We start from the raw sequence: 26,533 nt of genomic DNA, 5'->3' as shown, positions 1-26,533 counted from the left end.
CTTTCTGCCTAAAAGCCACCTGATTTTTGTTCAGGGTAACAGTGTGCCAGGTTAAAAATATTCTCCTTCCCAGATTCCCTTGCAGATCAGGAGTAGCCAAGTAGCAAGGTCTTGGTCAATCAGGTATAAAACAAAATTGCTGGATAAGACTTTCAGGAAACCTCTTTAATTGGGAACAACTAGGCTTGCTTCCTCCTTTATCCCGTCTGGAAAGGTCACAATGACCCACAGTGGAGTAACTGCAAGCACGGCAATTGTCCCACACTAAGGCAAAAGTAAACGTGGCAGGGGTTCCTACTGTTACCTGGAGATGCCACACCAACTTTGGACTCACTGTCTCCAGATTTCATATTATATGAGAAAAATAAACCCCTACCTGGTCAAGCCACTGCAATAGGTTTTCTAGTACATACAGCTAAATGCATTCCCTAACTACAAAAAAAAAAAGAAAAAAGAAAAAGGGAATTATGTTTTCTTAATGTGAGTCATGACTACATTGGGCATAGAAATTTTTCTTGACTGCAATCTGTATCTCAGTATGTTCTACCAGTATTCTGTGTCACTATTTTGTGTGACTCAAATTGATGAGAGTCTTTAATTTTCTTTGTCCAACTCCCAGAACTATGCCGTAAGTGGGTAAGCATGTAACAAAAAATTCTGATGATAATTTTGTATTAAACTAGACCACATAAGAATAGAGAATGGGCAACAGAAATTTATTTCCTTCTGCTCCAGGATGCAAGCCCTTGCTAATTCATCAGTAACTTGTGCTCTATAAAAATCCATAAAAAAAAAAAAAATCCATATATACACCTTGCTTCTAAACTTATTTATTACACATTGAATCTTTCCTGTTTTAAAATTACAACATATTTTACACACACACACACACGCATGTATAAGTTATAGGCTTTACTACATATAAACTTACTTAAGAGCTTATCCCTATAGTGCCTTATACCACCATGTGGACTTCCTAAAGGCAATCTGTAGAAATGTTTATCAATTATTTACTGTCTATTGCTCCAGGTACTATACAAAGCTCCGAAGATTCAAAGAAATAGTTCTCACTGTTGAAAAGCTTGTAGTTCACTAAAGAGAGAAACAGATAATTTCAAAATAATGATACGAACGTTACAGTAAAAGCCATCCAAAAGATGTTCCAGAATTGAAAGGGTAATTTCTCCAGTCTGGAATTTCAGAGAAGGCTTGCTTCCTAAAGGAACTGAGATTTGGGCCAAACTTCAAAGAATGTATAGGAGTTAGCCAAGTGAAAAATGTTGGCAAGGGAAGGGCATCCCAGGCACAGGGAAGACTATGGGCAGCATAAAGGAATGTAGTGGAGTGTGGGATGATGGTGGAGTAGAGAAGATGTAGGTGGAGAGATGAACTTCAGAACAGATGATATTATTAGATGCAAGACAGATATTTAAATGACTGATTTTTTAAAAAGGTGATGGTAGATAGAGTATGGAGAGATAAGCACTTTCATACAACTGCTAGTAGCATGACTGCACAAAAGCATATGTCAGGGAAACAGCACGGTGTGTGTAGGGCATGTTGGCAATACAGACCAAGTCTATAAGATAGAGTGTCTATATAGACCAAGTTTATATAGACCAAGTCAATATAGACCAAGTCTATAAGATATAAGTGACTAATGTTTAACCCAGCAAGTATACCTCTAGGAATAAGGACACGTGCCAGATATTGTATCAAGCTCTGGCGATAGATATAATCCTGGTCATTATAGAGCTTCCCAGCTTCATTATCTCACTGGGAAGACACAAAATGAAATCAACAAGTATAATATCTGTCCTATAATTTGTATATTAAAGTACTAATAAAACACTCTAATAAGAGAAGTATTAGAGTTGGGAGGGGGACTATTAGAAAGAAAATAGTGGAATATTCTGGGCTATTTCATTAGATAATGGTGAGAGATAATAAAGGTCTAAAGTAGGGCAGTGGTTCCAATAAAGAGTAAGGCATGGATAAAAAAGTATTTAGGGGCTTCCCTGGTGGCGCAGTGGTTGAGAGTCTGCCTGCCGATGCAGGGGACACAGGTTTGTGCTCCGGTCCGGGAAGATCCCACATGCCGTGAAGCGGCTAGGCCCGTGAGTCATGGCCGCTGAGCCTGCGCGCGTCCGGAGCCTGTGCTCCGCAATGGGAGAGGCCACAACAGTGAGAGGCCCATGTACCGCAAAAAAAAAAAAAAAAAGTATTTAGGATTTAAAAGAAAGCAGGATTTAAGCGGCTGAATACAGGGAACTTCAAAGTTTCTGGGATATAACTGAAAACAGCAAGACTGCCAGGGATATGAACAAAAGACAGGCAACAAGCATTTTTAAAGATTTTTTGAAGATACAGACTAAGGGACTCATTAAAACTAAATAACCCAGGGAATTCCCTGGCAGTCCAGTGGTTACGACTCCGTGCTTCCACTGCAGGGAACCGGGGTTTGATCCCTAGTCAGGGAACTAAGATCCCACAAGCTGTGCAGTGCAGCCAAAAAAACAAAAACAAAACCAAAAACTGAATAACCCAGTAAATTCACTCCTAGGTATATAATCAAGAGATATAAAAACATGTCCACACAAAAACTTGTACACAAATGCTCAAAGCAGCATTAGTCATAATAGCCAAAAAGCAGAGACAACCCAAATGTATATCAACTGATGAATGGATAAACAAAAATCGGTATACCCACACAATGAAATATTATTTGGCAATAAAAAAGAATGAAGTACTGATACATGCTACAACATGAATGAACCTTGAAAACATTACGCTAAGTGAAAGAAGCCAATCCCAAAAGACCATATATTGTATGATTTCATCTATAAGAAACATTCAGAACTGGCAAGTACATAGAGATGGCAAGTAGATTAGTGACTGTCTTGGACTGGGGATGAGGAACGAGAATGGGGCATGATAGCTAATGGGTCAAGTGGTGTTTCTTTTTGGGGTGATGAAAATGTGCTTAAATTCGAATTGTGGTGGTAGTTGCACAATTCTGTGAATATACTAAAATCCACTGAACTGTACGTTTTAAATGGGTGAATTATAGAGTATATGAATTGTAGCTCAATAAAGCTGTTTTAAAAAGCAAACTATAGTTCAAAAAGTTCTTTTTTAAAAAAGGAAGGAAGGAAAAAAGAAAAGGTTCAAAGGGGAAAAGTGAAAAGAAAAAACCTACACTGTCAGGGATGAGGGGTACCACAGGAATAGGGAGACAGAAAATATTTATTTTTTATTTATTTTAATACAATAAATCTTTATTTCATCTCTGTTGTGTGCCACACACTAAATTTAGGTTCTACGGTCAAGGACTCAAACTCTAGTGAGATAAAACACAAGACAGAAAAAGGTATCTCTAGCTGCCTTTTTTGCTCTGGATGTCAGGAAGCTGAGAGACAAACCATATGTTCAAAGTAACTTTAGATATTGAAGTTACAATATCACACCCTTGTCACACTTCAAAAATAATTCTGGGCAGATAAAGTACAATGTTTACAAAAATGTCTGGAAAGAAAGACTGGAAAAAAATTTAAAAACACTAATATTGGTTTCTTTAAATGATGGGTTGACTTCTTTATATTTTTCATATTAAACAGAATGAAAAATAAAGGGAGGGAGGGGAGTTAAATACACACACACACACATATATTTAAATATGAAAAGAAAACAATTATCAAACTTTTAGGGACTTCCCTGGTGGCACAGTGGTTAAGAATCCACCAGCCAATGCAGGGGACTCGGGTTCGAGCCCTAGTCCGGGAAGATTCCACATGCCGTGGAGCAACTAAGCCCATGAGCCACAACTACGGAGCCTGCACTCTAGAGCCCATGCTCCGCAACAAAGAGTAGCCCCCACTCGCTGCAACTAGAGAAAAGCCCGCGTGCAGCAATGAAGACCCAATGCAGACAAAAATAAATGATTAAAAGACAAAAACTTTTATAAGGCATAGACCGTAGAGATCTATGTTATGATTTTTTGAATTCATTAAAGAAACCACAAAAGAAAAGATCAATTCATTTGACATACAAAAATAAAAAGCTTCTGTATTAGAAAAAGCCAGTAAGAACTTGAGGAAGTTATTTTCAGCAAATGAATTTCTTTATTTAAAAAAAGAGCTCAGGCAAGTTCGTAAAAATATTATCATGCCAGTAGACAAATCAACTGGTATAATCTGTAAACAAGTAGAAGGAGGGCTTCCCTGGTGGCACAGTGATTAAGAATCCGCCTGCCAATGCAGGGCACATGGGTTCGAGACCTGGTCCAGGAAGATCCCACATGTCCCGGAGCAAATAAGCCCGCGGTATGTGAGATCTACTGAGCCTGCGCTCTAGAGCCCGTGAGCCACAACTACTGAAGCCCGTGCGCCTAGAGCCGCTGCTCTGCAACAAGACAAGCCACCGCAATGAGAGGCTCAGGCACCGCAGCGAAGAGTAGCCCCCGCTCACCACAACTAGAGAAAGCCAGCACACAGCAATGAGACCCAATGCAGCCAAAAATAAATAAATAAATAAATAAATTTAAAAAAAAAAGAACCCGCCTGCCAATGCAGGGGACATGGGTTCGAGCCCCGGTCCGGGAAGATCCCACATGCCATGGAGCGACTAAGCCTGTGCACCACAACTACTGAGCCTGTGCTCTAGAGCCTGCGAGCCACAACTACTGAGCCCCTGTGCCACAACTACTGAAGCCTGCGCACCTAGAGCCCGTGCTCCACAACAAGATAAGCCACCGCAATGAGAAGCCTGCACACCACAACAAACAGTTGCGCCCGCTCGCTTCAACTAGAGAAAGCCTGCGTACAGCAACAAAGATCCAATGCAACCAAAAATAAAAAATAGTAAATAAACAAGGAGAAGGAAAAATATTCAACCTCACTAATAAGCAAAAACATAACTTATTTGGGGAAAGGTCAGAGTCCATAAAAATGCTCATCATTGAAAAAAATCCAACTATGGAAAAAGTCATTTGAACAGACACTCATCAAATTATTTACAACAGCAATAGAAGAAATGAATTAAAATGTAAATAAACTGTTCAAGTAACCTGATGGACTACTAGGCAGTCAGTAAAATTTATGATTAATTAAAGTATAACAATTTAGACAATATGCTTATGCTATATTACCAAACAAACTAAGAAACACATTACATGCATACTAAGAAAAAAAGCTATACTAAAGAAACACTGGGTTGGCCGCAAAGTTCGTTAGGGTTTTTCCATAGGATGTTACAGAAAAATCCGAACGAACTTTGTGGCCAACCCAATACATACATTAAAATTTATATAGAATAGAGCAAACACCAAATTGGTGACTGTAATGGGAAGTGCTATTAGTTTTGTTTTTCCCCTTTCTCCTTCTCATATTTTCTATAGTGTAATTATACAACTTTTATCATTAAAAACACCGACACAGTGAAAACAAAAATCAGCCTATGCATCTCCCCACTTTTTGGTATATTAACAGTGTTTTACAGTGTTTTTTTTTTTTTGTTTGTTTGTTTCAATATATTTGGCTGCACTGGGTCTTTAGTTGCGGCACTCAGGATCTTCATTGCCACATTCGGGATCTTTTAGTTGCGGCATGTGAACTCTTAGTTTCAGCACGTGGGACCTAGTTCCCTGACCAGGAACTGAACCCAGGGCCCCTGCTTTGGGAGCATGGAGTCTTAGCCACTTAGACCACCAGGGAAGTCCCTATTTTTTTAAAATTTATTTTATTTTTTATTTTTTAAGTGGACCTGAAATTATCAATGTAGAACTTTTTTTTTAATTGGAGTATAGTTGCTTTACAGTATTGTGTTAGTTTCTACTGTACAGCAAAGTGAATCAGCTATACGTATACATATATCCCCTCTTTTTTGGATTTCCTTCCCATTTAGGTCACTGCAGAGCACTGAGTAGAGTGCCTTGTGCTATACAGCAAGTTCTCATTAGTTATCTATTTTATACATAGTATCAATAGTGTACATATGTCAATCTCCATTATAGCGTTTTTTAAAAATTGGTTCTTCACATTGCAGAAACTGCAGTCTTCCCAAAGTACAGGGCAATCAGCACAATGATTGCAAAGACTCTCACCAGTAGGTGTCGCTGTAACTAAGTGATAGGTGTTTTAAAAGCCCACTCTCCCAGGGAAGTGTTGAGGAGGAAGAAAAAAAGAGGGGAAAGGCGTGCAGTGTACGCACAAATTTTAAATGGGACCATTTGAAGAACTGTAATTCAGATGTGTCTCCATCAAAACTACATTTTTTCCCCCAGTTTTGGTAATGCTTCCTTAACTAAACACTCTCTGGTTTTACATTATCCATCGTCAATCCAAAGGTACACATTTCCTTATTTTTCATGTCCAAGAAAACTAAGGATTTGAAAATTTGATCATTAGTAACATACCAAAATTCTTATAAATTCCAAGACTTTCACTTACTTCCTATCTCTGTCAACATCATTCCATAGTGAAAATTGTTTTTCAAGACAGAGAAATGAACTAAAATTGCCTTATCTTTCTGCCAGCTCTCACCATAGTGATAATTTCCTGGGAAAGGGACTCACTTTAACATCCCTCGCAAACTAGCTATAATTACCTATTATTATTCAGACTGTTATGATTTAAAATTCATTTAAATATATAATATATACCAGAGGAAAGCTGTGAGAAGGAGCATAAAGCTTAAGAGAATATAGTTGGGAATTCTCTGCTGGTACAGTGGTTAGGACTCTGTGCTCTTACTGCTGAGAGCCCAGGTTCAATCCCCAGTCAGGGAGCTAAGTTTTAAATTCTTATTAAAATTTTTTTTTGGCTGGGCCGTGCTACTGCAAGTCGCACGGCCCAGCCAAAAAAAAATTTTAATAAGAATTTAAAAAATAATAAAAAATTTTAAAAGACACCCTTTTTAAAAAAAAGAGAGAATACAGTTGTTTGGTTTAGTAAGAACACGAAAGTGATACAATAAATAGGAGAATGAGAAAAATTAATTTTGGACTTATTTCATGCCTCTATCACTTCCCTGATTAAAGGAGAGATGAACACAATCCTAATCACTGGACCACCAGGGAATTCCCTTGACTGACTTACGAACTGTTCATATTCAACTGACATTTTAAATTACTGAGAGCCTCTGATGATTAAAATTAATAAGGGCCATTACATACACTGTAATGCACTATAATGGTGCAGTTGGACAAACTTAGGTATGAATCCTGGTTTCACCACTTATTAGCCAAGGAACCTCTCTGAGCCTTACTTTCCTCAATGGCAAAAAGGATACTGGGATAACTAATAAAAATTAAAATACAGCATACCTAGCATTGTTCCTGGCACTTAGGAGGTACTCAGTAAGTCACCGTATATTAAGAAAATAAAAAGGCTAAATGTGACTTCTAATGTTTTTTTCCTCCCATCTACACATGTACCATTACTACCCACAGTATGTTCTCTTGAATTTATCTAGGGGAGTTGTAACACCAAATTGTATCATTAGTGTTTAAAACAGCAGCAATAAATACTGTAAAACAAAGAATAAAATGCACAGTAATCTAATATTTTGTTTCTAACCACTGGATTTACCACTGAAAAAGGATAATCATATCGAACTCTTCAAATTATACATAATTCCCATTAAAAATAGCCTGGGGTTGATTAGTAATGCAGAAATAACTGTTTTGAATACACTGTATACTTCTGAAAGGAGAAAGAAGCTGTGGATAAAATTTCACGTTTTCAGAAATTTTCCTAGATAAAATGTAGCAAGGAGATGCTGTTTGATGATAAAGCATGAAAGAATGCTGAAGCAAAGTAGAGATGTACATAGTAAAGATAAGTACCTCACACTCAAGTATACTAGAGGCTTTCGCTAACAAAACCAAATTAATTTCTCTAGTAGGGCCTGAAGAAAAATGAATAATAGTAGCCATCTATCATGTTCTGTAAATAACAGTCTAAAAAATATTTATAGTACTATTAACAGTAATGAAAACCAAAAAGGGGATGAAAATATCCCAAATTCTACCATCACAACAAATTAACTATTATTATCCTTTTCATCTTCCCCTCAATTACTACTTATTTACACAAATAAACTTTATATATTTATAATCATAATACAGTAACATTAAGCATAAAAATCTGAATTAATATTAAGAAGTAACTCTTCAGGGGACTTCCCTGGAGGTCCAGTGGTTAAGACTCTGAGCTTCCAATGCAGGGGGTGCAGGTTCGATCCCTGGTTGGGGAACTAAGATCCCACATGCCACTCGGCGGGGCCAAAAAAAAAAAAAAAGGAAGTTAACTATTCAGATCCATACCATCCTGAGATCCCTGAAGTGACAATGTAAATAGGCACTTACATATTGGGTACCTTTTAATGATAGGGCTCTCTAAGTTTATACCCACAGTGCAATTATATAATCTGATACAGTACAGCTGACATTTTTTTGTTTTTCAAGAAGGCACCTTTTATTTATTTATTTAAATTTACTTATTTAACTTATATTTATTTTTGGCTGCGTTGGGTCTTCGTTGCTGCACATGGGCTTTCTCTGGTTGTGGCGAGCGGGGGCTACTCCTCGTTGCAGTGCATCGGCTTCTCACTGTGGTGGCTTATCTTCTTGCGGAGCACGGGCTCTAGGTGCACGGGCTTCAGAAGTTGCGGCACGCAGGCTCAATAGTTGTGGCTCACGGGCTTAGTTGCTCCGCGGCATGTGGGATCTTCCCAAACCAGGGCTCGAACCCGTGTGCCCCGCACTGGCAGGCCGACTCCCAACCACTGCGCCACCAGGGAAGCCCCCAGCTGACATTTTAAACCTCCCAAGCATAAACCCCAAGGTAACTTTTTAATATGAGAATTAGACTTCTCCTTGTCTTAATTTGTCCAGTTTACTAGATAAATACTAAGCAGATACTCTATTTATATCTAGTGTTACAGAAACACATCACAGCTTTAAACTGTCAATGACAGTATGACAAAAGAATAAAAGATGGAAATGCTACTCCATGAAAATATACAGATGTTCATCTATGCATTTGTGAATTCCTTTTCCTAAACTGGTATCCTTCAACTTTTGCTTAATATGGCAATGAATAATTCAGATGTATGCATTTTATTTAACGTATTCTGAGTTTCCTGTTCTGTTCTTTTAATACTGATTATGTAATAAATGAATCAGCTAACATACTCTTGAGGACTTATTCTAAGAAAATGATTTAAAATGAGAAAACTGGACTTCCCTGGTGGTGCAGTGGTTAAGAATCCGCCTACCAATGCAGGGGACACGGCTTTGAGCCCTGGTCCTGGAAGATCCCACATGCCGCAGAGCAGCTGAGACCGCATGCCACAACTACTGAAGCCCATGCGCCTAGAGCCCGTGCTCCGCAACAAGAGAAGTGCAACGAGAAACCCGCGCACCGCAATAAAGAGTAGCCCCCGCTAGCTAGCTGCAACTAGAGAAAAGCCCACATGCAGCAGTGAAGACCCAACGCAGCCATAAATAAATAACTAAAATAAGAAAACTATATGTTCTATTATATTCTATATTTAAAATACAGGAAATCTTGAAACTGCCTGAGTATTTGACAAAAGAGAAATAAACTGTGGCAAACAACTTGATATAATATTATGCAGTAATTTAAAATCACCCCTCTGAAAGTGAAATATAAAACAAGGATCCCTACTACTGTGACTCTTATTTAAAAAGACAAGAATGAAATGATTCCCGGGAGGCTGAGGTCGGCGGATCGTGGGTGCCCGGGGGTTTGGGACTACCACGCTGTGTAGAGTGGGCGTCCGCACCGGGCCTGGCACCAACATGGGGCTCCCGGGGGAGCCCGGGGGTACCAGGTTGTCTAAGGAGGGGGGGACCCGGCCCAGGCCGGACACGGAGCAGGTCAAACTCCCCGTGTTGGGCGGCGGTGGGACCGCGCCTGCGAGCAGTGCCTGCAGTTCTGCCCGGACATCCGACGAGACCCGGTCTCTTAAAAAAAAAAAAAAAAAAAAAAAAAAAAAAAAAAAAAAAAAGAATGAAATGAGGTACAAATATTAAAAAGGAGTAGGTAAAATTATTTGTAGATGACATGACAGTATACCTGGAAAATAACTAAAAATCACTAAAGAAAGTCACTAACAATTATTGAAAGCAATAAGATTGTAATACAGCCATTTTAAAATTAACACACAATAAGTCAATAGGTTTCCTATATACAAATAAGAGCCAGTTAGAAATAAAATGGAAGAAAAGATCCTATTTGCAATAGCAACGAAAACTATACAATACGAAGCTTAAAGTTAGCAAGAAATGTGTAGGATCAATAAGAAAATAATGAAAGTATAGTATGAGTCAATCAAAATAAAAATTCCAAAAGATTTTATTAGGGGAACCTGACAAAATATGTCCAATTCATCTGAAAGAATAAGAGACTAACTAGGAAAAAAAATTTTTAGTAGTAATAAGGGAAAATATTAAAACTTTCATAAAGGAAGAATTATTAAAACAAAGTGTCGGACTTCCCTGGTGGCGCACTGGTTGAGAGTCCGCCTGCTGATGCAGGGGACACGGGTTCGTGCCCCGGTCTGGGAAGATCCCACATGCCGCGGAGCGGCTGGGCCCGTGAGCCATGGCCGCTGAGCCTGCGCATCCGGAACCTGTGCTCCGCAATCGGAGAAGCCACAACAGTGAGAGGCCCGCGTACAGCAAAAAAAAAAAAAAAAAAAAAAAGTGTACAATTAGGTGGCATTTAGTGCATTCACGATGTTGTGCGACTACCACCTCCCTCTATTTTCAAAACTTTCATCACCCTAGAAAAGCCCCTCTGTCCATTAACGAATCACTGCCCATTCTCCCCTCACCCCATCTTCTGGCAATCACTGTCTCTATGGATTTTCCTATTCTAGATATTTCATATAAATGGAATCATACAACATGTGACCTTTTTTGGTCTGGCTTCTTTCACTTAACAGAATGTTTTCCAGGTTCACTCACATTGTAGCATGTAACACTACTTCATTTCTTTTTATGGCTGAATAATATTTCATCAAATGGATATATTACTTTGTTTATCCATTGGACATTTAGGTTGTTTCCACCTTTTGGGTATTATGAATAGTGCTGCTACAAACATCTGTGTACAAGTTTCTGTGTGGATGTACGTTTTCATTTCTCCTAGAAATATACCTAGAAGTATAGAATTGCTCACTTACAAAATTTTAATCTAAAAAGTATAAACAACAATATTCACCAGAGCATTACTTATGACAGTGAAATTTTAGGAAAAAAAGTATATCAGTAGGGTTAAGCATATCCTAGTACAAACACACTAAGGAATTCCCATACAATCATTTAAAATGATGATGTAGATGTATATTTATTATTATTTATGGAAAATATGTTTATGATATTCTATTCAGTAAATATAAGATTATGGAGAATTGTGAACAGTATGATTCTACTTCATAAAACAATATGCAGACTTCTTTGTAAATTGTACACAAAGGTACAAAAAGATATCTGGAAGGATGATCACCAAAATTTCAACAGTGATTTTCTTTGGATAGTTAATGTTCAATAAATTTTTACTTTACTTTCATTATTATTTGAATAATATTTATTTTACTTTCAGTATTATTTGCATTGTTTCATGTTTTTACCAATATCACTTAAACAGGTTACTTAAAAATATATTTAGGGAGTTACCTGGTGGCCTAGTGGTTAGGATTCTGGGCTTTCACTGCCTTGGCCTGGGTTCAATCCCTCGGGAACTGAGACCTCATAAGCCAGGCAGCATGGCCAAAAAAATAAAAAATTTTTTTCCTATCCTCAAAGGTAAGTTTTCTAATTTTAGCTCTATAGATATTTATAAAGTGAATGCTTTGAATTTCCCCATTTCCCACAATGAAACTGTAATTTACATAGCAGTGTGCGTAACCAGTGTTCTCCCTTTAGATCATTTATTCTGCACCTATATGTTTATGGTACCAAACATGCTCTGTATAAAGAAAAACAGAGGTGGTTCCTGCCCTTCAGGCATTTAAGATCTAAAACACGGACATACCTAAAACTGTACAAAGAGCAGCTAACAAATGTCTTAGATATTTGTTTGTATGTATTTGTACATCTGTGAATTTACATCACCAGAAAGAACTGAGCAGCTATAATCATCCTTGTTCTTAGATGAACAGAAGTCAAGAAATTCCAAAATCACTAGATTGAGTCGGTTCAGACCTAACCAGCTTCTCAATTTTTTACTTTCCTTTTGCGATAGAAGATTAAAACAAGTGAGTTTACACACACAACCATTACTTGATAAAACATACAGTTCAGCAGCAATTTTAAAAAATTTTAGAAGGGCAGACAAATCTTGTGAGCTTTAATAATATTTATAATGTACCATTTTGTGACCTGGGATATGGGTAAAAGAATATCCACTGTATTATCCTTTACACCTGCCTAGATGTCTTAAATTATTTCACAATCATTTTTGAAGTGTTGAGTTTTTTCTCGGGGGGTGGGGGTGAGATAGGTGAGACAGGAATTAGCTGAGATTACAAAAGGAAGTAAAACAGTGATTGAGTAAAACCAAGTTCTAGAAAGGTAAAAGGAAAAAATAAAATTGTTTTAATGTACAGAAAACCAAACAACTCTTAAGAAAATAGGGACAGAAAAATGATTCATTGAAACAGAAATTGAGAAACCTAATTATCATTATATGAAGTGTCAACAAAGTGTTCATCAAGGAGAATGTTTTTCTAGCAAACAGTCTATCAAGCTCATAACCAGGCCAACGAGAGATGAAGAAACAGAAAATCCACGGGTAATCTTAAAAACCTCTACTGTCAACTACTGTTTTTACTAGAATGGTTTATGAAAGAACAAAGCATACTGGTTGGAATTTACTTCCTTTGGCAGTTGTGGTAGTTCAATGACTACACCAATGGACAAGAAACATAATGGGTGAGAAAGAACGTGAAGGTCTAGACACAACAACTTGAAAGAGCTGCCTTCAACTAAATGATTAAAATCCTACCTTTAAATGGATGGAAGACAGAACTTTTATTGAGAGGTGGGCACTAATATGTGTTGAGCACCTATTATGTGCTCTCACATGTTCTCTACCTCATTTAATCTTAATAATCCCATGGGGGTAAATATTAATACTAACTAACTCTCTTTTACAGATAAAGAAACCTCAGCTCATAGCGGATGAAGAACTTCCCCTAAGTCACATAGCCAGTAAGAAGCAAAGTTATGATTTGGATCCTAGTGTATCACTCCCCTGTCTACACTGAATATCTCATTCAGGGCAAACTTTCTTTTTCTTTCACAAAGAATTTTCAATTACTTCTAGTTTCAGAGCTGGAGTTATTTCGTCCAGCTAAACTGTTCAATCTTATACTACACAGGATGTGAGACTTGTTCATCTGCAAAAACAGTATTTAAAACAAAAAACAAACCGCAGTATTTTGGCTTTAAGATCCCACTTACAGTCAGTCATCTATAACTTCCCATCCAGAAGAGTACTAACCAAGTAGAAAAACTTTTCCCAACAACTGTTCCCAATCTCCCAACAATTTTGTGGATTTTTATATTGTACTTTCAAAGAGTCATTTCATTTTCCCTCCTAACAGCAGCATAGCAAACAGGAAAAAAAAGAAAAAACTACTCTTTAGCGAGTGCCTGTGTTTGTTCATAGTACCAACATCTCACGAGAGGTTGGGAATAGAAATGGGGGTGGTGTGGAGGTGGTATAAGAAAACAGGAGACATGACACAATGTGACTCATTTATAAACAGAACCATTCATGTGCAGCAGTAGCTTTCATTTTCAGCCTCCATTTCAGGTTTCAGAAGGCAGCTGCATGGGCCTGATGGTGGTTTTGAACCAGAACTAGAAAAACCTTAGAACTTGACTTCTGAACAGAAGCTCATGTTTTCCAAACATAGCCTTTATATTTTTGTTTCCTCTAGGTACAATATTGTAGAGCATGCTGAGCACAATGCCAGGTATCTCCAAACCATCTGCTCTACTGTGGTCCTGGGATACCTTGCTTTTAAGAGGGGGTCTTCAGATGATGCAACATTAGTAGTCCTTCAGTAACATTCTCATTAAGAGAATCATTCTGGACAATACTATCTATAATACTGACGCTTTATGGAGCTAAAAAAATGAAAAGTTTGTTTAAGTTTGATGCTTAGCTTTTTGGAAAGGGACCAATTTCTTGGGTGGTACCACTTTTAAACAGCATCAAACTCCTTTGCAAGCAAAGCTATGATTAAAACCAAACAGTCCATGGAGTAAAAATTTTCAACGCTAGGAAAGAAGTACGGGAAATGAAAGTGCCTATTTCATGTAACCCTTATTACATGTGCCTATTTCTTAAAGTTTAGATGCCTATTTCTTAAATTTTTATGGTAAAACCCATCTAGATAATGTAATATGATAATACTTTATAACGTCTCCATTCTGGTTACTGCAATAAAATTTTAAGACTTAAGTCAATTATTCATCAGAATGTTTTCAGGAATAAATCAAAGAACCATCAGTAATTTAAGTCTGGATGCATCTGAATTTCACATTTCAGTTAAAAATAATACAATGTGGGGACTTCCCTGGTGGCGCAGTGGTTGAGAATCCACCTGCCAATGCAGGGGACACAGGTTCAAGCCCTGGTCCAGGAAGATCCCACATGCTGCGGAGCAACTAAGCCAATGCACTACAACTACCGAGCCTGCGCTCTAGAGCCTGCGTACCACAACTACTGAAGCTCACATGCCTAAAGCCCGTGCTCTGCAACAAGAGAAGCCACCGCAGTGAGAAGCCTGCGCATCGCAAAGAGTAGCCCCCGCTCAGGCAACTAGAGAAAGCTCGCGTGTAGCAGCGAAGACCCAACACAGCCAAAAATAATAAATAAATAAAATAAATATAAAAAAGAAATGCATAATAAACGACCCTTCACAATCCGGCCCCAATTTCCCTTAAAAAAAAAAAAAAAAAAAAACATTGTACCTGCTGTATTAAAAAAATAATAAAATCAGGACTTCCCTGGTGGCACAGTGGTTAAGAATCCACCTGCCAATGCAGGGGACATGGGTTCGATCCCTGGTCTGGGAAGATTCCACATGCCATGGAACAACTAAACCATGCACCATAACTATTGAGCCTGTGCTCTAGAGCCCGCGAGCCGCAACTACTAAGCCCGCGCACCTAGAGCCTGTGCTCCGCAACAAGAGAAGCCACTGCAAAGAGAAGCTTGCACTGCAATGAAGAGTAGCCCCTGCTCACCACAACTAGAGAAAGCCCACGCGCAGCAACAAAGACCCAATGCAGCCAAAAATAAATAAATAAAATAAATTTATTAAAATAAAATAAAAATAATAAAATTAAATTAAAAAAAAAACATTGTGTATCATGACAATTATTTTCCCTTTTTTTTTTTTGCCGTGCCGCACAGCTTGTGGGATATTAGTTCCCCGACCAGGAATCAAACCCACGCCCCCTGCATGGAAGCTTGGAGTCCTAACCACTGGACCGCCAGGGAATTCCCTATCATGACAATTTTTCATGTGCAATCTTAAACGGTAATAATTCCTGTCTCAAATCTCAATCCTTGAGCTCCATTTTAAGCATCTTACGTTACAAATATCCGTATTTAAATAATGTAAAAGCAGCTGGATATCAGCTATAGTATATTAATGATCTTGCTCCATTAGATTACGAAATCTGGAAATAATCTTATAGGAAATCTGTAAATAATCTTATCTGGAAATAATCTTATAATCAGACAAAAAAGCTTAAAATGTAGTTCTAACTGAAAACATAGTATGGAAATGTAGTTTTTGAAACTTTTTGTTTATAGAAGCTAAAAGCAAAGCTACAAAATACATTTCCTCAGAAAATTAAAAACAGAATTACTTGGGAGTTCCCTGACGTTCCGCTGGTTAGGACTTGGCGCTTTCACTGCCAGAGCCCAGGTTCAATCACTGGTCGCAGAACTGAGATCCCTGCAAGCCGCACGGCACGGCCAGAAATAAATAAATAAATGAAAAAATTAAAAATTAAAAAAAATAGAATTACCATATGATCCAGCAATCCTACTTCTGGGTATATATCCAAAAGAACTGAAAGCAGGATCTCAAAGAGATATTTGCACACCCAAGTCACAGCCACACTATTCACAATTGCCAAGAGGTGGAAGAAAGCCAAATGGCCATCACAGATGAACGGATAAAGAAAATGTAGTATATACATACAATGGAATATTATTCAGCATTAAAAAGGAAGGAAATCCTGTCACATGCTACAATACGGATGAGCTCACAAGACATTATGCTAGATGAAATAAGCTTGTTGCAAAAAGACAAATACCCTATGATTCCACTTACATGAGATATCTAAGGTAGTCAAATTCATAGAAATACAAAGTAGAACCTACTTTGTATGGCTGCAAGGGGCTGGGAAGAGGGGGAAGTAGGATTTTAATAGGTATAGGTAGTGTTTCAGTTTTGTAAGATGAAAAAGTTTTGGAGATCTGTTGCATAACAATGTGAATATACTTGATATCACTGAACTGTATGTACACTTAAAAATGGTTAAGATGGTATATTTTATGTTATGTGGTTTTTACCACAATTAAAAATAATTATTTAAAAATATCTATATTACTTTTCATATTCTTTCGTTTTAATCAATTTTTCCTAAAACTACATAAATGCTAGGGATTTAACAGCAACCAAGCAAAAATATCATTAAGTACATCACAATATATATATATACAAATCTCTTTCCTCTTTCCATGCATCTTCTTTTACAAACTTGAGCCAAAATTATAAATAAAAGTAAAAACAAGTATTAAAGGACATGACAGCATTTTTATTTATTTTTTAAAATAAATTTATTTTATTTTTGGCTGCGTTGGGTCTTTGTTGCTGTGCATGGGCTTTTCTCTAGTTGCGATGAGCAGGGGCTACTCTTCATTGCGGTGCGCGGGCTTCTCGTTGCACTAAGTGTAGGTAACTATAACGCAACAGCAACTGGAGCTCCAAGAAGGCCCGGGAACATACCTGTTTCAATGAATTCCAAGAGCCTAACACATCTGACACACAATAAATGCTCAATAAATTTTGCTAAAATTCAGACTTCCCTGGTGGCGCAGTGGTTAAGAATCCGCCTGCCATTGCAGGGGACACGGGTTTGAGCCCTGGTCTGGGAAGATCCCACATGCCACGGAGCAACTAAGCCTGTGTACCACAACTACTAAGCCTGCGCTCTACAGCCCACGAGCCACAACTACTGAAGCCCGTGCACCTAGAGCCCATGCTCTGCAACAAGAGAAGCCACTGCAATGAGAAGCACGTGCACCACAATGAAGAGTAGCGCCCGGTCACCGAAACTACAGAAAGCCCGCACGCGGCAACAAAGACCCAACGCAGCCAAAAATAAACAAATAAATTTATTTTAAAAAAAGAGAGAGTAGTAGTGTAGTGGAAAGGATACTGATCTGAAGTCAGAAGACCTCTATCACTCTGTAAATTTTGTCAGTGACCTTTGGCAAGTCACTGAATCTTTCTACACCTTAGGTTTCCAAAAGGAGGGTATTGGAGGCACTTCCTTGGTGGCACAGTGGCTAAGACTCCATGCTCCCAATGCAGGGGGCCCGGGCTCGATCCCTGGTCGGGGAACTAGATCCCACATGCATGCCGTAACTAAGGAGCCCACGAACTGCAGCTAAGGAACCCGCCTGCTGCAACTAAGACCCAGCACAACCAAATAAATATTTTTTTTTAAAAAAAGGAGGGAATTGGAGAGGATCCTCACCCCCCTTCTAAGCAATCCAAACAGGGTCAAGTTAATGAAGAACATATGGAATAATCTGAAATGATCCATCTCAATAGCATTTAACCTTACTTAAATTATTTGCAGCAAATATTTGATTTCCTGTGAAAACGTTTAAAATTTTTTTTTCAGAGATGTAGATTTTTTGTTTTGTTTTTCTTTTGTTTTGGCCTCACCGTGCGGCTTGCAGGATCTCAGTTCCCTGACCAGAGACTGAACCCAGGCCCATAGCAGTGAAAAGAGCCGAGTCCTAACCACTGGACCACCAGGGAATTCCTTCAGAGATGTAGATTTTTTTTTTTCAGAGATGTAGATTTTTAACTGAGTTCTCTCATCTTGTAATGGGCGAGTCTTTGTCTTGACCTGGGTATTTTATATTTTAACTGCTTCTTTGAAATCATTAAATTATTATTTATTTTGCACACAGATATAGGGTGAGAAGGATTCATAGTAAATTAGACAGGCATGCCCAACTTGTCAAACGAGTTATACTTTGCAGTTTCCATAAGCCACTCAGAGTTTAAAACACACTGGAGTGAGGGACTTCCCTGGTGGTCCAGTGGTTAAGACTCCACGCTCCCAGTGCAGGGGGCCCAAGTTCGATCCCTGGTCAGGGAACTAGATCCCGCATACATGCTGCAACTAAAGATCCTGCACACCACAACAGAGATCCGTGCCGCAACTAAGACTGGGAGCAGCCAAATAAATAAACGAATAGTTTTTAAATAAATAAATAATTAATTAAAATTTAAAAACACTGGAAGGAAAAGTATAAATTCAAATTACAGCCCAGATTTGCAACCAACTCTGAAGAAAAAAACTTTCTTCAGAAACTTTTTCAGGGTCTTTTAAGGGGCCCAATTCTTAAAACCTAGAATAGTATTAACAATGTAGTCATAGTGTGGCATATACCTTTTAAATAATGCTTCAGAACACCAGGGCCTGTATAATAATGCTAAATGTTACAGAAAGGTATAGTACTATTGTGATATCCCTTCTGTATGAAATATGAAAAATATGCCTGTTTTTCAATTAAACAGCAAATTGAAAAATTTCAACTAATTATTATCTATTAATGTTTACAGACACCCAACCAGTAACTTACAAAGCGTTATGTAATAAAGCTTTTCTACAGATGTTCATCTTACATTTAAAACATTTTCAAGGAGGGAAAACAAAACAATCAGAAGCAAGGAATGAGCAGAACTAAATTTTTAGTGCCAACATTTATATGCTACTTTACAAAGTAGAACAATTAAAGGGAAAGGGAGATATGAGAACAGATACTAAATTTTTCTGAAACACTAGGCACCCTTGTGCTCGTTATTTAATTAAGAACTAAAATGGCCACATTACACAATGCAACAGGATTTAACAATGACGTCATTGACAGAAAGCCACTGGAATGAATAAATAGGAGCAATTGAAAAGGTCTCAAGACTGCCTTCTCAGTCTTTTCAAATCAATCAAGGCACCTAGGTTTTAAAGGAGACCTTTTCTACTTAAACTGAACTCGTTTAAAAAGCACTTAAAAAATCACACTAAGAATCAAATATAATATTAGATACAACAAATGATGCAGAAACATTTATATTTGATAAAAGTATTATTATTTTAAAATAGAAAATTCTCTTGTATGACCTTTTGCACTAGAATGTTAATTCTGAACACATTTAAATCCTCTAAACCTACTTATCACTAATGTTCAAATGAACTAGTCTAAAATACAACTCTCTTAACAAATTAGGTCTCAGCAATCTGACCCCAAGTTTAGCAACACTTGGCAAACCAACTCTGGTATCGCATTCAACTTAACTTCTAAGAGGAGACATTTTCCTGACCCCGATAAAACTGAGCAGATGTGAAATTTTTATTTTTAGTGCCTGAAATTTGCTTCTTGAGTGTATTATAGCCATCAAGGAAATGTGCTCTATTCTCTTGCCAAAGCCCACCCCTGCACTCTTTATTAGGCAGAACTCCCACAAAGTCATCCAAACTAAGTCTTTCAAAACCAGGCCCCTCCTCAACCTGGGGGAAGAGTTTTCTGGATTTAGCAGTGGCTGAGAAAAAATCTGAAGCTTTAAGCTTAAAAAAAAAACAAAAAAAACAAAAAACCAAGATCTTTGAGCATATGACCAGAAAATGAAAGGGAAAAGGGTGCTGATAAAGGGGAAAGGATGTTGATTAAAAAAAAAAGCTGCTAACTTAAAAAACAACAAAAACTAAGAGCCTATAGATCATTTCACTGTCTGGAAACTAAACTCAGTTTACTGGGTGGTCTCTTCTTCACTACCACCCACCAGGGGCAGAGCTGTGAAAAACAGGAATACAGAGACGGGGGGCTTATTTGGTTCTAAGTTTGTGCCTTTGCCTGTATATTCAAGCAAACAAACATAGTGAAAGTCAAAATGAGAGCTTAGAAGATTTTTAAACGTTACCTTTAAAAACTAATAAATGTGGGAATTCCCTGGCAGTCCAGTGGTTGGGACTCCTTGCCTCCACTGCTGGGGGGCGGTGGGGGGGAGGGGTGATGGGTTCCTTAGATCCCTGGTTGGGTAACTAGGATCCCAACAAGCTGTGCAGTGTGGCCAAAAAAAGAAAAAAAGAAAAAAAAGAAAAGTAAACATACTAACCTGCAGTCTTCCACAACCATGTAATAATAATGTCTCACTTTGCAGAGTGCTATCTACCTACCTCTCTGTATCTTGTAGCTTACAACATGATTTCATATCCAAAGCTCTTTCCACTACATCATACTGCCAAGAGGTTGAGTTTTTCTAATAAAATAACTATATACCAGAAAAACCATATATCAGAAATAACTATATATGAGACACTTTGTAGCAGCCACACAACAGCTAAGAAGCACTAAGCTTCCAGGAAATGACTTTATTATCTTTCATTAAGGCTGAAGTCAGATCAATTGAAGGGGAAAAAAATGTTGCACAAGTATGACTAACCAGAAAGAAACACGTATCTTCAGAAACCACTATTAATAAAGCAATCTCAACTCTCACAAAATGGCCTTTCAGAGCCTCATTCTCTCCTTAGTGAATGTCAAACTGCTGCTACCTTACAAAAAGGCATGCATTTTCTAGAGCTCAGAGACCATCAGTAACAGCTAGGTCGGTAGCCCTATCTTATGACATAGTAAATGGCAGACTTCCCCAGAGCATGATTTAGCAATGAAAGTGTCTCAGAACTGTTCCTTAGAGCTGAAGTTATAAACCGTTTAAAAATTGAAAGGATCCAAATTATTATTAACTAGAACAATCTCAGTTTTGCTTTCCTTTGAAGAGCAAAACTGCTGGATACAACAATCTAAGAGCAAAGAGAAAACAAACACACAAATGTAGATTACCCAGAAAGTGTCTAATTTTCCAGGCTGTTGGGTTCAGTTTTTATTAAACTTTTCCCATTTCTACTCCCATAATTTTTAGCCTATAAAAAACTTGCCAGCTCTAGAGCCTTAAATTTCAAAGGAACAAAAATATCTTTTCCGAAACATTTTAAACAGTCTAAAGGATTTCTCATGTCCCAAGTTAAAACTAACAGGTAATGAATGCCCCAGACTAGAACTAACAGCAAGTAGTCTCATCACTTAAGTGCTTCCCAGTATCTCAAAGTACTCATCTAGAAAATAAGGCAGTTGTATGAGACGATTTTCTCAGGTCCCTTCCAGCTCTAACTTTCTATTCCAAGATCTCCAATTCACTAAGAAAATTACTGTCTGTTAAGGCTCAAAATGTACTAATTTTAAACACACTACAAGACTGTAAGAAAGTAGGGAACTTGAGCAGACCTCCCCAGCACAGATTTTCCTAAACTGCAAGAGGCAGGAAATATGGTTGCCTATTTGTTATCCTCTCTTACATAAGAACCAGTCTAAACGGAATGAGAACTCTATAATAAAAGTAAACAGCTAATAAACCCACACATATTCCAACAGAAGTAGAAGTTTGGTGGTATTAAACTATTTCCCATCATAACTTGTATATATCATGCCAGAATATAAAAGTGTGTATGTATCCTAATGTGCTTTATTAAAGATTAGCTCCATCACCATGGAATTTAAAATGATAAATTCTAAATAAACTAACTTTCACCTTTTAAAATAAATGTTTTAAATTTCAAATTAACCAATACTAGTGAACATAGTTCAAAATAAATGACTGAATAGTAGCATCAACTGATTCAACATACATTCCAATATATACCTCTTCCCTGACGACTCTTTCCCCTTCAAAGTTCTCCTCATTCCCAACTCCTCTCAGCTCCACCTCCCCAACTCCATTCTGGTCCCCACTCCCTTTCTCGCCCCTCCCTTCTCAACCACACACTACTTTCAAAGCAGACTAGGAAGCGGCTCTCTGATATAGGAAGTATGAGAATCACCTAGGAAGCCTAAGAAACAAAAAATAAATTAATTAAACAAAAAAAGAATCACCTAAGAAGCTTATTAAAAATACACATAAGTACTTTCAAGGTAAGTAGGAGTTGAAAAAATTAAACCTTGCTTGCTCAGAGGGTACGCTCTTCTGGTTAACTAAAGATTAACCAGGGAACTTATTTTGTTGAAAAGTCCTTTGGAATCCATCACTTTTCCCTTGCTTACAGCTCATAAGAAGTATCTGATGATTTAATAACTGCCCTACAAATAGGTTAAGTTTAGAACCAATTCCTATCCCCGCAGGGGTGAGCCCTCAGGCCAAATAAAGCCCTCACTGGTAAGAATGGTTTTATATTTTTAAAGTGTTGCAAAAACCAAACAAAAAAGTACATGTAACTGAAACCACACGTGGCCCACAAGGCCTAAAATATTTACTGTCTGGCCCTTTACAGAAAAAGTTTGCCGACCCTTGTTCTGTAGCACCAAAGGCACTGAAAGTACAGAGACCCCAGGGACATTGCCCAGAAGGGCTCCTTTCTCATCAGATTAACTGAGGAAAAGAAAAAAAGGTTCCATTAAGTCAGTTCCAAATGACTCAGAATCATTGCTATTTCTCTAACTGACTTGCCCTCAAGAAAGTGTTACCCTCAAAAGATTCTACTCCCTTCTTTAGACTCAATAGTTTCAGCTGGGATGCTAAGTAGCTCTGGAGATAAATACAAAAGATTTCAAGCCTTACCTGAGGCATTTGCTATAGCCAAGGGCAGGCTTGGAAGCTGGTGCACCTGGATTCCTGAAGCACCCAATGCACTGAGGTTAATGGTCTGGAGGCCAGGCATGGAGGAGAGTTGAGCAGCATTCACAGTGACTGTCCCAGCAGGGATGGAAGCAGCTGAGGCAATAGGTGTAAGGGTGGTACTGCTGCTGCTGGTCTGCCCCAAGGAAACACCCTGCATTGGGGCCAAGGTGATTGTCTGGGCCTGTGGGTTCTGAACTTGGAGGTTCTGCAGCTGAAGAGTCTGCCAACTGACCTGTCCATTGGGCCCCACTGTTGGTGTCCGGATGATGATAGGGCCAGAGTTTGGAACAGCCTGAAGCTGAAGGTTCTGGAGGGTTTCCTGGGAGATAGCTTGAGTTGTAAAGGTCTGCCCTGACAGTGGGGCTGCTTGGAGGGCCTGGAGGGCCTGTCCCCCTTGAACTAGTTGAGGCTGGATGAGAATTTGTTGTTGTTGCTGCGTCTGCTGGTTTTGTTCTCCCTCTTTTTGTTGACTTGCTTGCAGTGAGCCTCCAGATGTCTGGTTCTGCTGGATGTTCAGAGCATCAGATCCCTGCAGCCCACTGACCCTCTGCGGTGTCTGGCTTTGAGAGTTGGTCCCTGCTGATCCGCTGGTGGTAAAGTTCATAATTCCCATGTTGCTGGTGGTAGTAGTTGTTGAGTAGCTATTGGCATTGGTGAAAAAGGAGCTGGAACTGGCTTGTGATGATACCAAACTGGCAGAACTGATGGCAGTCCCTGAGGTGACAGGCTGTGAGCCACTCTCCTGGGACCCAGAGCTGCTGATCGTGACTGCCTGAGAGCTAGGAGTCAAGGTAGCTGCAGAAACGCTGTTGACAGGTAGCAAGGTAATATTCCCATTCAGGGCCACTGGTACATTGGTCACATACTGAGTCTGTCCTGAGAGTACATTATTAGCCAGGCCTTGGAGGGGGACAGCCTGCTGGAGTAGGTTTGGCATAGCAGCAATGATGTTGCCTCCACTTCCTCGATTTGTGATGATCTGTTGGTTTGCACCTGGTATGATCTGTATCTGACCTGAACCATCCTGCTGCACTTGGGCCCCAGTGGCAGCAAACTGCAGCTGTTGCCCATCAACGGTCTGGAACTGTGGGATTACTTGATACTGAATATTAGGCATCACTCCAGGCAGTCCTGTCAGGACTTGCTGGTTCTGTAGGTTGGAGGTGGCAGCCACAACATACTGCCCACCAGAGACCGTACGATTCTTGGAAGACTCACTGCCATTGTTGCCATTGGTACTGCTGCCACTCTGTTCCTTCGAGGTAGGGGTAGCCCCAGAGGAGGAAGAGATGATCTGCCAGCCATTGGCACCCTGGGAAAGTTGTGTGGCTGTGAGGTCAAGCTCACCTGTGCCCCCTGACTGGCTTGGGCCCTGGGAGTTGTTACTGTTTTCATTGGGTGACTCAATTCTGCTGCAAGTTGCTGCCAGGAGGGCCAAAGGGGATGGCTGGGATTCCTGGCCAGAAATAAAGGAGAGGAAAGGAGTTACTTTAGTGACACCCATCTGCCAGCCCAGGGGGTAGTACACAAAATATAAACAGCAAAACAACAACAATAACAAAAAAAACCCAAACAAAAAGCTGACCTATCTATACTGCTGAAATTCTCATTTGGGGGGATCTCCAAGCTACTTGTCTCTCTGTGCTTACTTCCCTATTTATAAAAGTTCAGCCCTTTCTTAAAAATTTTCCTATGAAAAGTAAGACAATCATCTACGAATATTTACATCCTCTCAACACCTTCCCCACTCTGTCCAGATCATCACTTACCTGCCCTCCTCCTCCTCCACTGCTGCTGCTACTGCCTGTGCTGCTGCTTCGAGCCTGAGAAAAGGCACCACCACCATTACCATTGCCCCCATTATTGCCACCAACTCCTTTTTCAATCTTCACCACAGCTGTCATTTCATCCATGGAGTGATCTTGGTCTAAAAAGAATTTGAAAATAACTTAAAGTTGGAGAAAGGAAAAGGGTAAAGTGAGGAAGGGTAAAGGAGGCTGTGATGAAACAGAAATGACTAACAGGAAGGTGAAAGGCGCCAGTATTAAGAAAAAAAAAAAGGATTGGGGGAGAAGAAACAGTTGTAGGACCAGTAGGATGTAAACTAGGCTAGGTGGTGCCAAAACTGGGCCTCGACTCTCCCTTGCACAAAATTAAACTCATAAAACACTGAAAAGGTGCTTTTGATATAGGAAATGTGAAGGTCGGTGGGCATGTTGAAAGAGTTTAAAAGTACCCTGGGGAAAAAAAGGATAGGTAAGGCACAAAACAACACGTGAGTGGATGGAAAGCGAGCTAAAAGTAGGGTCAAAGGAGATAAGGAAAAAGAAAAATTCAAGTGTGAAAAGTAACAAGAGGAAAGGAAGAGAAAGGGGAAAAGAACAGATAAAAAGTTTGAGTGGGGAAACATCTGTGAATACTAGTAAGGGGCTAAAGAGGTCCAGGCGTTAGAAATCAGGCGTTTCGGGGCGGCTACAGGGCGGGCCCTAGAGTGAAAGGGCGGTTTCGGGGTGAGGGGCGTGGAAAGGGCGGGACGGTAGGGGGGGAGGGGTAATTTGCGGGGGGGAGGGGTAATCTACGGCCGGGGGGTGGGGGAGGGCCCTGGGGCCGGCGGCGACCAGAGGGCGGACCAGGGAGGCGGTTGGCCCGGGCGGGGCCTGCACTGCTCGGGCCGCCCCCGCGGCTCCAGCCCCCGGCAGGAGGAGCCTCAGGCGAGCGGCCGAGTAGTGGGGGGTAAGGCCCGTCCCCCGTGGCCGGGGCGGGCAGGGGGCGGGCGAGGCCACGCTGCCCCCTCCCCCGGGGCGGGTGGCCCATCCCCCTCCTCCGCGGAGGCCCCGCCACTGCCCCTTCTCCCTCCCTTCCCTCCGCCCCGGGCGGGACCAAGGCCGCCGCCGCCGCCTCCCGCCCGTCCCCCCTACGGCGGGGACCGCCCGGTCGGCCCTCGCGCGCGCCCCCTCACTCCCCTTCCACCCCTAAGCTTGGAGTGGACTCATCCTTACCGCTCATGGTGGCAGCCGAGGGACGAGCTCAAGGGGGTCCTGTCCGGGGGGGTTGGGGGGGGCCAGGAAAAACGCGGACGCTGACGAGGCAAGCGAACCCGGACCGGACAGGGAGGGGGGGGGTAAGGAGGAGGGAGCAGCGCGCCACAAGCCCGGCCTAGGCCCCGCCCCTTCACTGCTGCCCCGCCCAATGAGGGAGGGAGAAAGGAGGGACTTGCAGAAAAAAGACGGGTAGACTGCCCAATGGTAAGACTCGCTTGTACTCTTAAGGCGTGCAAGACAAAGTTGCGTGCGAGGTGTCCGCCCAAAAAGAGCGCCCTCTCAGTTTTAAAGACCAATGAAAGACGCAGGAAGTGAAGGTGGGCGGGAACTAGAGTTGATAGGCTTGAAAAGAAGCCAGTCAACTGCCCGGCGGGCTCCCTGAGAGGTAGGGATAGGTAGAGCTTTCATTGGACTGACAGAACAACAACCAACCAGAACCCTGGACGTGCCTGGGCAAAGTCCTG

The 26,533-nt window shown here is 40.1% G+C and overlaps 1 protein-coding gene across 1 annotated transcript in view; it reads right to left on the bottom strand.

The window, feature by feature from the left end:
* The window catches only part of SP1 (Sp1 transcription factor), a 44,859-nt gene extending 18,774 nt beyond the window's left edge, over positions 1 to 26,085 (bottom strand). The window contains exons 1-3 of the mRNA XM_082849855.1: positions 26,028 to 26,085; positions 24,798 to 24,955; positions 22,969 to 24,484 (exon numbers count right to left, since the gene is read on the bottom strand). Coding sequence (XP_082705981.1) covers positions 22,969 to 24,484; positions 24,798 to 24,955; positions 26,028 to 26,034 — 1,681 coding nt within the window. The 5' untranslated portion in view covers positions 26,035 to 26,085. The remainder of the gene's footprint in view (positions 1 to 22,968; positions 24,485 to 24,797; positions 24,956 to 26,027) is intronic.
* Between the last annotated feature and the right edge of the window lie 448 nt (positions 26,086 to 26,533).

This window comes from Leucopleurus acutus (assembly GCF_964270905.1).
Source record: "Leucopleurus acutus genome assembly, chromosome: 11".
Classification (NCBI taxonomy): domain Eukaryota; kingdom Metazoa; phylum Chordata; class Mammalia; order Artiodactyla; family Delphinidae; genus Leucopleurus; species Leucopleurus acutus.
Note: the sequence above shows the minus strand (reverse complement) of the source record. Positions and strands in the feature narration are given on the sequence as shown.